The sequence below is a fragment of the Falco biarmicus genome, chromosome 8 (genome assembly GCF_023638135.1).
Source record: "Falco biarmicus isolate bFalBia1 chromosome 8, bFalBia1.pri, whole genome shotgun sequence".
Classification (NCBI taxonomy): domain Eukaryota; kingdom Metazoa; phylum Chordata; class Aves; order Falconiformes; family Falconidae; genus Falco; species Falco biarmicus.
In genome coordinates, this window is record NC_079295.1 from 58,250,097 (window position 1) to 58,263,102 (window position 13,006).

The 13,006-nt window shown below is 49.1% G+C and overlaps 1 protein-coding gene across 5 annotated transcripts in view; it reads right to left on the minus strand.

The window, feature by feature from the left end:
* The window catches only part of LARP1 (La ribonucleoprotein 1, translational regulator), a 47,176-nt gene that overhangs the window by 25,820 nt on the left and 8,350 nt on the right, over positions 1-13,006 (minus strand). For 2 of the 5 annotated variants that reach the window (XM_056349633.1, XM_056349632.1), the window contains exons 2-3: positions 10,175-10,225; positions 4,455-4,481 (exon numbers count right to left, since the gene is read on the minus strand). The exons of 2 other annotated variants lie outside the window; for them this stretch is intronic. In XM_056349633.1, coding sequence (XP_056205608.1) covers positions 4,455-4,481; positions 10,175-10,225 — 78 coding nt within the window. The remainder of the gene's footprint in view (positions 1-4,454; positions 4,482-10,174; positions 10,226-13,006) is intronic. One more of the 5 variants, XM_056349634.1, reaches the window with a different exon arrangement.

A 13,006-nucleotide genomic window follows, 5' to 3' on the forward strand; every position in this document is an offset into this window, starting at 1 on the left:
ACTGTAAATATTTAACAATGAAGAGACAGGAACTGAGAGCCAAGCGCCTGCCGTGAGACCCTCCAGCTCTTGAGCATTTGCACTGTCTAGGAGGGAGCTGTGCAGCTCCCACTGCCCATGCCAGTGGAGGGGGCGAGGGGTCACACAAGGCAAAGGTGCAAATTCTGCACAAAACGTGCCTGCGGAAAAACTGTCATCTCAAAGGGGAGCCAGAGACTGGGTTTCTAGAAAGGAGACCGTGACGTAATTTAAGTAACATCATTCCTAGTTGATCCCTACTGTGATTCCTGTACCCGACGCTGGGTACTTCTACAGGACCAGCGTGTCCCCTCTCAGTGGCCACCTGCAAAGCAACTGCTAGACCTTGCCCTCAAAGCCTGCACCAGGTCAGCTGCAAACCTGCCTCCTTGCATGCATGTAACAAAAGGAGACTGAGCAGCAGCTCAGCTTGCGAGGCCAAGGAAGACAAAGCCACCACCAGGCAGAAATCCAGCCCCATCTCTTGGGGCAGGGGAAAGCAACAGCGATTTAGTGGTAGGACCAGATGCAGCAAACATTCCCAGGCATTTCAGGAGGCCAGACCTAGATCACCCACGAACCAGGGTGTCTCTGGAAACAAGCTGAAGAAATCCTACAGTCCTGTAACCACCTGGATTAAACTAATCATAGGTATGGGGGCTTCCTCCTGGTGGCAAATCCAGTGCATTTAACCCACGACAACAACAAGGCAGCCAAATATCCTTGCAACCTTTGAGAGCAGGCAGAAAGGCTCCTTTTTTGCTACTTAAGGATTACCGTACCTCAGCCAAGCAGATTTCAAGGCAGACTCTCCAAGCACAAGATACAACATCCTCACCTATGTCCCCCCACCTTAAGCTAGACTCGGGGAAATTCAAGATTCTTCCTAAAGAGCTTAAAATAACAAATGCTGCCAACTTCCTTCCTGAGTGCACAATCATGTGGATCCTGCTACATAAACCACTCCCTCTAGTCCAGTTAATTCCAGTGCTACAGGTGGCTGCCTCCTCTGCCTCGATACACAGCATAGGAGTAAAACCACCCTTATCAGTGAGCCTTCAGAAATACTCAGCTACAAAAAGAGTACAACACAGCACTTTCTCTCCTAATTTAAAGATCCATCTCCCCTCCTTTTCTTTATAAAGGATTAAAAGCTGCTTCCTTGCAGTGGGAGCATTACCCACATCTCTCTACGAAAAACTTCATAGTGTTTAACTCAAGAAAGATAATCTCAGCCACTGCTGACAGTTCTCCAAAATGATCAGCTCAGGGTGCAGCAGAAGATTAATAAAAAAGCCATCAGGAATAGCAAGACCAAGACAGAGCATCACTTGCTGCTCTGCTGAATACTAGCACATCCACAACTGCACCCTGCTGTCAACTCTGGTCTCTGCATTTCAACAAGGGCACAGCAGTGTTACAGATGCACAGAGAAAAGCAATTAAATCACCCAGAGGCAGCCCCTTAAGAGGTGAGACTAAAAAGGCAGGGATCCCCCCACCACTGCGAGGAGGAGGGCTGGCTGCAGAGTACGATGCCAGGAGGGCACAGGAACAGCACACAAAGCTAGCAGGAGGCCAATTTAAAGCAAGCAAAAGTACTTCCTTAAATAGCAGGCAGCAAACTTCAGCACTCCATGTGGCAGCAAGTCCTGGGAGATGGACCGCATCGGCAGCCTCACAGAGGGTAGGGGTTCACAGCCAATGCATCCACAGGGGTCTGGGTGGAGATGTGCCCTCACAGCCCTCCTTTAACAGCAGAAGTAGGGAAGATGAGAGAGAGTCCGTCCCTCTGCTCCGCCACCACACTGCCAAGCCCAGCCCCGCATCACTCAAGTGCACTGAAGTCCCCCAGCTTTCCACCTGAACTCCGGATCACAAGCTTTGAAGTGGCTTCTTCTGAAAAGCACCCAACAGCTGCCAAATCCTAGTCGCTGGATGTGGGAGAGGACAGAGGAACTGCTGTGCTAGACAAGAAGGAAAGTCAGTCGCCTCTCTCCGAGAACAGCTTTATTTCCAAATGCTGTTAGGTAACCAGGACACAAACACTGCTGCCCTTCCACCTCCATAGTGCTTGCATGTGACACCAGGTTGAGGGCAGAACGCCTCCAGCATCCATACGCTAACAAGCAGGAACATGCTTTGGGGCATGCTACAGCTACTGTGCCTACAAAATGGCCAATTTTTGGCTCAGGCTCCCCACCTATGCAAGTCCCAACCCTGTTACCGAAAACTCAGCATCCTCCGCCACTGTGCCAACTACTTCCTGGGGTGGAAGAACAATGCACCTCTCACCGAGGGGGGAAAACAGCCACACAAACCCACTGGGCATTACAAGCTTAACCTTAAAGTATAGGCACTGACATAGATACAGTAGTCCTGGTGCTTTGCAGTAACAGACTTGAGCAAATTAACTCACTAAACAACCTCAGCAACAAAAGGGAGGTGAAGGAGTCAAATCCAACAGGCTCAGGAGTGTACAACTACTCTGATGCTAGCAGCAAGCCTGCCACCCACCACCAGTGGTGCTACCCTGCCTTCACCTGCTGCCTTCACACTTCACTGTGTTTTATCAGGGCTTCCAGATAAACTTAGTGCATGGGAAACAAAAACAAGGTACCAGCTTTAAGGCTACTCTGGAGAAGGTATGAGAAAGGACTGTGCAGTGCCCTGAGCAGCTGCTATTAAGAGGAATCCTGTTTAAGCTTTCACTTATCTTCCTATAATTACAGAATTGTAAAAAAACCCCAAGCTCTGTAGGTAATGTTTTCTGCAACGCTATTGACACGTAACAAGCACTTACTGAAATGCTATCATCTGCTGCAGACACACTCATGCCCCACCCTGGAGGCAGCTGCAAAGGTCCCCAACCAGCCAGAGAACACAGGATGGAGTTGTGCCAACCAAAGGACATCTCCGAGTCTGCAGCTCAGACAGACAAAACCCAACACCCGATGAAGGCAGATCTTCAGCAGGGTGGAGAAAAGCCTCTTACTAACTCAACACATGGAAATACATCTTTGCTCCTTCAAAATGAGTCTTACTGTTTCGTTCTCACACACGTTCTGAAAGCAAGAAAAATCATGGAAGACAAATGGAAATGGACTGGCTTACTACTTGGGTTACTTCTCCAACACCATAGAGGCATCTTCTGCAAGTGGATCTAGTTCTACACCACAGCTTTGTTTGCTGGCTAGAGCTCTGGAAACACATACATACACATGACTTCCAGCCCTCTGTTCAGTTCGTGAAGTCAAATTACACTGTCTCCAAAGTGACATCACACCGCTTAAAACCAGTGAGTTATTTTTACTGAAATCAGCTCTAAGACAATGGAGTAGATTTCCACACTTCCAAATCCTGATGATGCAACGTCTCCACAATCAGCAGCGATTTATCCTCACACTATCACGTCAACTCAAAGATGCAGGTAGGAGGTGGACACAGTGACGTGCCTAAGACTGCACAAGGCCAAGCCAAGCACTGAGCCCCATTCCCAGTGCCTCTGCTATGGGCGATCTCCACAAGGCACTACAGCTCTGAGACATCAGGACCTTACTGACTGGTCTTGGTATCACTGGGGAAAGCATAAACCTTTCCTTCACTCTTAGCACTTCAACATCAACCTGGACAAAGGGCTCCCGGCAGTTTGGGAAAGGCAAGAATTGATATAATCAGTGAATCCTCTTAAAAACTACATCCTCTTCCTGATTTGGGACCTGCATCCAGAGTAGCATCCCCTCCCTCCCTCCCTCGTGTCCCAATCCACTTCTACATGGTCCCTCCTAGCAAGGCTGCATGTATTACTGGGGCCAGGAAGTTTTCATCGGTCTTACATTCTGTGTTGCTGTCAGTGCATCTCAGCTGTCATTAACATCGACACTCAGCAGCAACACACAGACTAAACAAGCCAAGAGGCAAGTCTGCATCTTTTCGAAGTATTGCAAATTCAACTGTACACTTTCAGGCTCACGGACATCAAGCTGTATACAACTAACCTACAGACCAACAGCTGCAATTCCAAGTTACATTTGCATCGTCACACACTGATGCTTTCAGTTACCTGTGAAGATCAAGATGTGCAAGTTCCCAAATTCTTTGACTCTGGACACTCAAATTTGCCATGCTACAATGTACAGGAAGAAGGTAACCTTCTAGCAGTTGCAGTCACCACTACATGAAAGCATAAAATGTGCCACTGCCATACAAGAATGGCCAAATATTTAGAGGGGCTTTTCTGGTTTGGGTTCTTTTTGAGGAATTTTTTTTTGTTTACGTTTTTGCATGGTTTGGATTTTTTGCTTTTTAAATTACTGTGTGTTGCAAATTCTTGTACCAGTCTTCTAATCTGGTTAGCGCTGACTCTGCAGAAAGAGAAATGCAGGGAAGGCATAGGAGAGGGAGGTTTGAAGAACTCCATTTTTCATTAATACATACCAGACTGGCCGTCAGTTGGAAATATATCTGTAAAAGAAAAAAAAAAAAAGACAAAAATCAGTATTGATTGCAGCTGGAGCGCGAATCATATTTGAAAGGTCCCTCCTCTCTTACTCGTTTGCTTTAGCTAAACAGAGGAAGTATTTTCTTAGTGTCCGAAGTTAAACATCAATCCAGCTTGGAACCCACCTCAATTCAACCACTTACTGCAAGAAAGATTTTGAAGGAGTCTGTGTTTACCTGAATGTATTGCTCTCAATGAACAACTTTCTACATTGGCTTCTAATAGCAGTGAGCAATAGAGCTTGTTGACACGTACAAAGATCCAGACAGTGAGCTAGCTGGTGGCATCCCCACGCTCCCCCTGGCCAGCATTACCAAATGGAAACCTGCAGAAAGCATCTAACACCGTGACCGGCCAGGAAGCACAGGTGGCAGCCAAAGCAAAAGCAAAGTGAGCATTTTCCTGATGGCTCTTGGGTTTCACAGCTACAAGGGACATCAACAGCCAATGCCCAGCTCCAACACAACACCTATACCAGAGAACAGGCAGAAGCAGGCACCCATCACCCAAATTGACACCCAGTTCCTTGGCACATCACACACCACCCCAGGCAGATGCCTTCCCCTTCCCATCTCAGGTGGCTCTGCCATCAAGCACAGCCCGTTGTGCACAGCTGCCCGAGTCTAGAGGGGTTCAGATCCCAAAACAGATTACTCAGCCTTCCCACCCCCCCAAGCTCTTTCCAGTCAGAGGTACAGGTCCTTCTCCTGAAGGACCCTATTTATTGCTGGGAAGATGTTTACTCAAGCAGCTGGAAGGATCAGATGAAAGTTTTATTCTTTTGAGGAGCATGCAGGACAGATGTCAAGAAACCCCATTGATAAAAGCTGCCCCAGAACCCATGAAAACAGCATGTTTGAGAGATCAATACACTTTCTCCTCCAAGGAACTTGGAAGAAGAAGGCTGCCAGCAAGGCAAGGTCCTCCTAGGACAGGGGCAGGCCCCTAGCTCCTGCTTATCAGCTACCCCAAACACACAGTCAGCTGGGAAGTCACAAGAGTTGCAGCAAGGACTACTCCCTGGACAGGGCAATGGCCTCTGGCCTGGGCTCAACCAATGCAGAAACAGTAAAAGCACGCCTCTACCAAAGGAACTCCTATTGCTCTACCTTTGATGGTGCACCACGTTCAAAGCATCCTGAGGCAGGAATGCTTTCCTCCCATGTAAGAGCAGCAGAAGCAGAAGGACCAAAAAAAATCCCCACCAATCCCAAAAGACCTGGTTTTTTTGGTGAGAACACCAAAATCTCTGCTGTTACACAGGGTTATGGTCTGTGGCCATGCTGAAGGCACAAGCTCAGGGAAAACCCAACACATACACAAAAGCCTCCAAGCACCAGTCTGGATCTGGCACATCCATAACACGCAGACTGCATGTTCTATTGCAGTCCTCCACCATATCACCCAAGTGCATCTAAACATCTCTTATTTCTGTGATCATTGCTGACAAGGTCAGGCTCCTACAACAGCAAGCAGAGACACTCTGTACTTGATCTAACAGGTCCCAAACGAGAGGAAATTTCTGCATTTCCCTACTAGAGCAACTCCTAGACAGCTTCTCCACAGCTGAACAAGGTGGAAGCACTGGTTTCGACCAGCTAGCTCTACTGGCTATTACCAAAGACCAAAATAAAATAACAATGCTACTACAATGGCTGAGGAAAGGAACTCCTTTGTGCCAGCCAAGAACTACCAGCCTTGACAACCCTTGCTATACTCCACCAGGTGCAGTTCTCCAGTTTGCATTCGTGCTAGGCTGTCCAGCCAGCTCCTCATCAAACACACACCACAGCCTGGCCAGCCATCTGCACGACCAGCCATCCACAAGAGGTCCAGGCTACCCACTTCTAGAAAGCACAACTGCCACCAGATCGTGTAGTAACTGCAGGTGACCCCCTAGGGATGTCTCCCAGCAGTCATGCCACTGCTGCAACTCCAAGCTTGCACTGCCCTCAAGGCCTCTGCTCAGCTCACCGCTATATTCCCCACTGCCTCGTCCAGCCCTAGAGATGCGCAAAAAGGTTCTCCTGGCTTCTTTGAGCTCAGCCACAACCCAACAGCAGATCTGCCGCCACATTTACTAGAAAAGCAGTGGAAACTCCTCAGTGGCTTAGGTCAGTAGAAAGCAAGGACCACACATGATGGCCAGGGGCAGATATTGCTCACATTCACCTCAAGGTCTGCCAATACAACTCCTGTTGAGGAAGAACACGTGCCTCCAATCCTCAGTCCTCTCGTCTGGGAGAGACTGAGCTTGTCCAACTCATTACACCTATAAATAATACAGATTTGACTCCAGGCTCTTCACAGCAGAGACCCAGAGCACTGGGTTTGCAGGCAGCACAGAGCAGTCAGTCTGCAGGACTTGCTCTTCTGAAAAGCACGGTTGCTGGGAGGACACGTATCAGGCAGGGCTGGTCAGGGACTGCCAGGCACAACAACCCTTTGGGACACCTTCTTCCCTTGCAAGCACAAGTGACTAGATTAGAAATTAGCCTGCCAATTAAGGGCAGCACCTGTGGTGCCCAAGAGAGGTCTAAATCAGGCAGCACTTTCTTTTTCCCAGAAAGCCATGTCAGGGAAGGAGGCAGAAATGCATGTGGCTGGCAGGGCAAAGAGAAACCCCTAGGGCTGCTCTCCAAGGAGCCCGTTCAGTACACTGCAGGATGTCTGTCCAGGTCAGCTCCCTTCCCAGCACTCCCAAGGCAAAAAAAAAAAAAAAAAAATTAAAATCAAACACCAAGGACCCAGGGACAGAGACCAGGCTGTGATTTTGATCAAGCAAAGTCCCAACACAGAAAGCCAAAGCCAGCAAACCAGCCCCACTGATTCCTCCCACCACACACACTGCTTTCCCACCTGCTTCCCCCCAAGGGACCCTGATGCCAGGTATCCTGACAGAGGCCAGATGCTGCAGAGGATGATGCTTCACAGCTGCTCTTCACCACCTGACCATCCACCTGCCGGCAGCAGGCACTCCCTATGTGGGAGCCAGGCTGCTCTGCCCTTGCCTGCATGCCACCACCCAGCCAAGTCCAGCCTGCTGAGCTGGACCAATACGGAATAGCCCCCAGGCAGCCAAATGTGAAGGAGCAAGAAGTAACAATACCGCCATGCAAGCAAGGAAGACCCGTGAAATTTGGGCCCTGTGGTCTCACGTTTCTTTCCCCTTCTTGCATGCAGACACTTTGTTCCTCAGCATGGGCCCAAAACCAGAAAGACTTGGCATCTAAACAGAGGGATTCTGATCACCACAGGAACCAGTGATCTCTTCATTGTAGCACCAGTCTCTGCCTGGTCTGGTCTGGCAGAGACTGGTGCTACAATGAAGAGATCACTGGTTCCTGTGGTGATCAGAATCCCTCTGTTTAGATGAAGATCCCAAGCCCTTTAACATCCTCCTCAGCTCTGTAGGTTATCCCTACAGCCTGCAACATCTCAGCAGAAAACACATTTCATGAATCTCCCTGTTATCAGTAAAGTGGGGTGGAGGAAGAAGCGAGCAGGAGGAGGTCAAGGGTGCATGCTGCAGCTGGCAGGATGTCGGGACGGGCGCAGAGCATCCCTTTCAGGACTGTCACGTGAGGGTGCAGACACAGTACAGAGGTGCTTGCTCTGAAAACCAATACCCGGACTTGCTGCACAAAAACCCCAGGAGACACGAGTAAATTGAGGGCAGTCGTCCTCATTTTAGGTTGTGCTGGGGGGTGGATACAGATTCCCAATTTTTGCCTGATGGTATTTTTATATGGAGAAGACTGTATGCTAAAATGGGGCATTTAAAGAGAAAAGCTGATGCATCCACACACACAACCCCTCCCCAGGGGCTACCTGGCCACCATTGCTATTCAGGTATCTGGGACAGGTCCAGAAAGGCTACCCCATTTGTGAGCCCTCATCTCCCCTCCGCTGCTCCCCCCACTCACTGCAGAAGCACGCTGCCAACCCGGCTCCTCCACCAGCCACGCTCCAGTGCCAAATCCAGACACCCTCACTGGAAGCCTGCCTTCTTCCTGCTCAGGGGCTACAGCTGGGAAGGGACCTCCACCACCACCTACTGCCTGTCCCCAGTCCCCCTGCCAGCAGCTGCACCCCTTTTCCGCCACAGACGCTGCTTCTTCCCAGCAGGGCCCAAGAGGCAGTGGCTGAAGAGCAGCTCATTAGCCCTGACGCAAGAGAAATGCTGACTCGTTATTACAGCAACCCGCAGCCGTAACTGCCAAGAGGGGCAGCAAGGCTGCAGGCAGCGTGCCAGCAAGAACTAGCTCCCTGCACCCCACCGGCCCCCACACCTGCAATTAACCTTCTGGCTCTCCACACCTGGGGGGGAAAAGCAACCTCAGTGTGCTTTGCACCACCAGCCAGTAGCCAAAGCACGCTGACTGGTACCGGTGTGCTGCTCCTCTGCATGCACAGGTACGAGCACACATGATAGCACGCTCTACAGCAGCTCCCAGCGGGACATGGGGCTCACCCACACTGCCACTGCTACAGAAAGACACCAGCTGATTTGTTCCGGCTTTTGACCCATGCAGTTGTAATTAAATCATCCTCCACATTTTGCAGACAAAAAGACTTGGACGTCAGCAAAAAAATGACCTCTCCAAGGTCATGCGGGGACTCAGCAGCAGAGACGTGACCAGAACTTGGTTGCAATGGCTCGAAAGCTGCAGGGCTGCACTGGCTGCCCAGGAGAGAGACAGGGAAGGGAAATGCTGGTGGACGGCAGGATTGCTGGGGTTCTCTCCTCCTAACCTGACTTGCCACCCAGCAGGGACGATTCAGTTCTGCTTCCCTGGCTATGAGGGCAATCCTCCCAGTGCAAAAGCACAGGCGGGAAAAAAGTCCAAATTACATAGTCCAGCATCTGCTGCAAAGAGACCAGTGCTGCTTGAATCTCCTCTCCATCCCCAGGCAACATTGCAGCTCAAATCTCTATCACCTGGCTCCCCCTCAGAGGCCAAGGCAGTGCCTGCACAGGTTCCAGAGACAGTTACAGGCCTCTTCAAAGCAACATTCAGCAGAGAAGGGGGTGAGGTCTGTTAGGAAAAAGTAGCAAAGCCAGAAACCCCAAACCCAAAGATTAGCATGGCCAATTAAGTCCCTCCTGAGATCTTGCTTGCTTCCTGCTCCCTCCTTCGTTACCTGTCAAGCAGGCTCAGGGAGGGTCCAGCTCTCAGTCACGCAGATCTTCCCAACCCTCCCCAGCTTCCAGGTCCAGCCAAATGCCTCCCATGCCTCTTACCAATGCTCAGCTACTGTAACAAGGATCTTTACCCCCTTCAAAGAGAAGCTGAACTTTGAGACAGATGGATCAACCCCAAGCTGATGGTTAGGTCCCAAGACACCAGTAAGGTCCGTGCAAGAAAAAGAACTACAGAAGCTTTCATGAGCTTCCAGATCAGTTTCTCTGCAAGGGTATCCAGACCACCAGACCCGCATACGTGGTTTTCCGCTCTCCATCCAGAGGAGACACATGGTTCCTTCCCTGACACCACCATCACCTACACTGGCTGAAAAGCTGCAGCCAGTGTGAGCTCTAACATCAATTTCCCACAAACCACATGGAAACAAATGCTTGAAATAGGTTTTCAGTGTATATACAGCTGTGGTTTTGGTGAAGCTCAGCTGGGGTGCCCCTGCTAACTTCACGTACTTGAAAAGGGATGAAGACTTCCAGCATCACCAAGGTGCAAGAGGAACACCCCTGGAACAAAAAAATAATATCACCCACTCCAAAATATGAGCATTATCTGTCCAAGATAGCTCCCTAGCTTTAACTTCATACCACACACTAAACCGAACCAGTACCTTAATGCTGACATCCAGTCTCTTCTGGACAGAAGGGGAAAAGAGCTGACTGAGCAGCAGTCACACGGTCACCGGTGGGATCAGCACTGCGCCCAGCAAAAGCACCTTTCAGACATCCACTTGAAAGAGAGTCCAGGTCTCTTCTCCAAGCACCAGAGATGCCAGTGGGGTTCTGGGGAACGCATCTGGTCAGCCTGACCAGAAAAAACAAGAGCTCTCCAAACAGACAGTCCTGCGAATCCAACACTCACACATGCGTAGGCACACAAGGAATAACTATAAGGTCACGGCTGTTTTTTCTCCCATCCACTTATCAGTGCTTGCACTGGAGAGAACAAACACTGGGTGTTCTCTCCCATTAACCCCTTCCCCACCACCTCCAAAATGGAGAAGCAGCAAAGCACTGCCACTCCAAGTACGAGTCCTAACACTCCTACTCATGCACCCAACAAAAAGCTACAGATAAAGTACAGGGCACCTTAAAGATGCTTGATTACTTTTCCCACGAAGCAGCTGGTGACCCAGCTCTCTGCCTCCCATCCTTTAATCACCAGTAAACCCGAAGCAACACTGCTGGAAGTCTCCAGCTTTCCAGGAGACCAACCCCACATGAATCTGGGCCCGACGATCACACCCTCCCCAAACTGTTCTTTAAGCTACTGGATACTGAACAGGCACTAGAACTGCAGGCATGATCAAACAAATTCAACGTATCTCAGAGACTCATGTTGAAATACAGGAACCATTTTGGTGCAGCCCAGAAGCCAACTGGATCCCACGCTGTGGCAACGAATACAGGATGGCATTTCCCTCTGACCAGGCTATTGCACACCACGCTGCAACACGCTCTCCTGCGTGCAGTTAAGGGCAGGCAGTGTCAGACACCACAGCAAAGCTCTGCCTAAGGACAGTTCAATAAGCAGTGGGCAGGACAGATCCTTCTCCCTACAGAGGGGGATCCATTACGTAGCCAGAAATCATCTCTCCATGAAAGAGGATCCCACCACCTCCTCAAAAACACCAGTATCATGGGTATGCCCCATAAGATGGCGGGGGGTGCCATAAATCCTTGTGGAAACCCCAGGAACTAAACATTGCAAGGCTCTCTCCACCTTAGGGCTGCGGGCAGAGCACCAAGCAGGGGATCTGTAGGATACACAAGGCAGCACAGTGAAGACAACATAATTAAATCTCTTAACTGAATTAGAAATCATCAGGCTCACAGTCTGAGATGTTCTCCCCCTCCCATCCGAGCTATCTGGTTGGTTTTAATCAAACACACAGCTTTTCCAATCACCCTCCAACTCCATCCTTGCTTGGTTCCACTTCTCTGATGGCAGTTCGATCAACTCAGATGTCGGCTCCAACTGAAGTTAAAGAGGGTTGTCTGTCTTGTCTGCTATGTCTCTTCCAAATCATCTTCACAGTTGTACTTACAGGTTTAATTTTACATTTTAAAAACATGGGTCACTTAGAGCAAATTCCTCCCTGCACAGCATGCAAATGTCACATCTGTCACCCTCTGATTAAAAAAAAAAAGGGGGGGGAGCTAGAAGAGCTCACCTGAGATTGATTGGGAAGTCAAATCACTCCCCCTTTTGTTCAGCTCAGCGCAAGACCCTCCGCAGCGGCAGAGGGTTTCTGAGCACTCAGAAGATGCGTTAGGTCATATTAGGTATTCCCCCAAGCTCTCAAGGTTTAGCTGGGAGTTGGGAAGTGAAATTTAATATGATTACAGCCAGTAAAGTCTCATGCTTTGTCATCTGAGCACATGATGCAGACACCTTTGTGATTCGCTTTTCTGTCCTGTTAGGTGGGATCTCATGCATAAATATCCCATCGCTTGCGCTTCAGTCAGGGTAAAACCTCCCATCGACGTTTTTGGGATGCCTATCTCCACATTTCAACATCTGCTCCTACAGTCACATATTCTCGGCATCATGTACACTGATGTCACTCTTCACACTTAATTCTTGGCTCTCTTTTCACCTTTACTTGCCCCTTATACAACCTTGTGACTAACTCGCCAAGGTGAGCCCGTGTGGAGGTACACAGGTAGCGTGAAGTGCTTCAGTCACTCCCTTAAATATCTTTTTGTGCTAGATGAGGCCAAGAGCATTGTTACTTGTTACTATGTTCTTTATTTTCAGTAGGCTTGTGCTGTGAGAGCTGACACAGACATTGCTCCTGAGCTATGTGGACTCTGACTGTTTGGAAGGGCTACAGTTAAGGTATAAAGTCCTCGTACTGAGAATCCCAGGTGTCTTGCAGAAATAAACTCACTGCTGCTTTTGCAACATTTAATACATAAAAATGGGAGATCTGACCTTGGAGAATCTAAATAAATTAATTTCCTGTATTCTGAAGTGAAGTGAACGTTGGCTTATCAAACATTTGAGTGTTGATTATTAGCCACAAGTTCTTACTACTTCATTCCATCACTAGCTTCATCATTTGTAAGGGCGCAAACCAGATAGTCTGGTAACTAACATTTGATAAATTAATAATCACTCATTTACACCACTGACCAGAAGCTTCCAAAAGCACAGTTATAAAGAAGGGGGAAGGAAAAAAAAAAAATAGTGATTTAGTGTGAAGGCTGAATATATATTACAAACAACCTGCTTAGAGACAGGGCTAAGTAGTCAGCAACGCACCCACTTTCTGGCAGCACCTC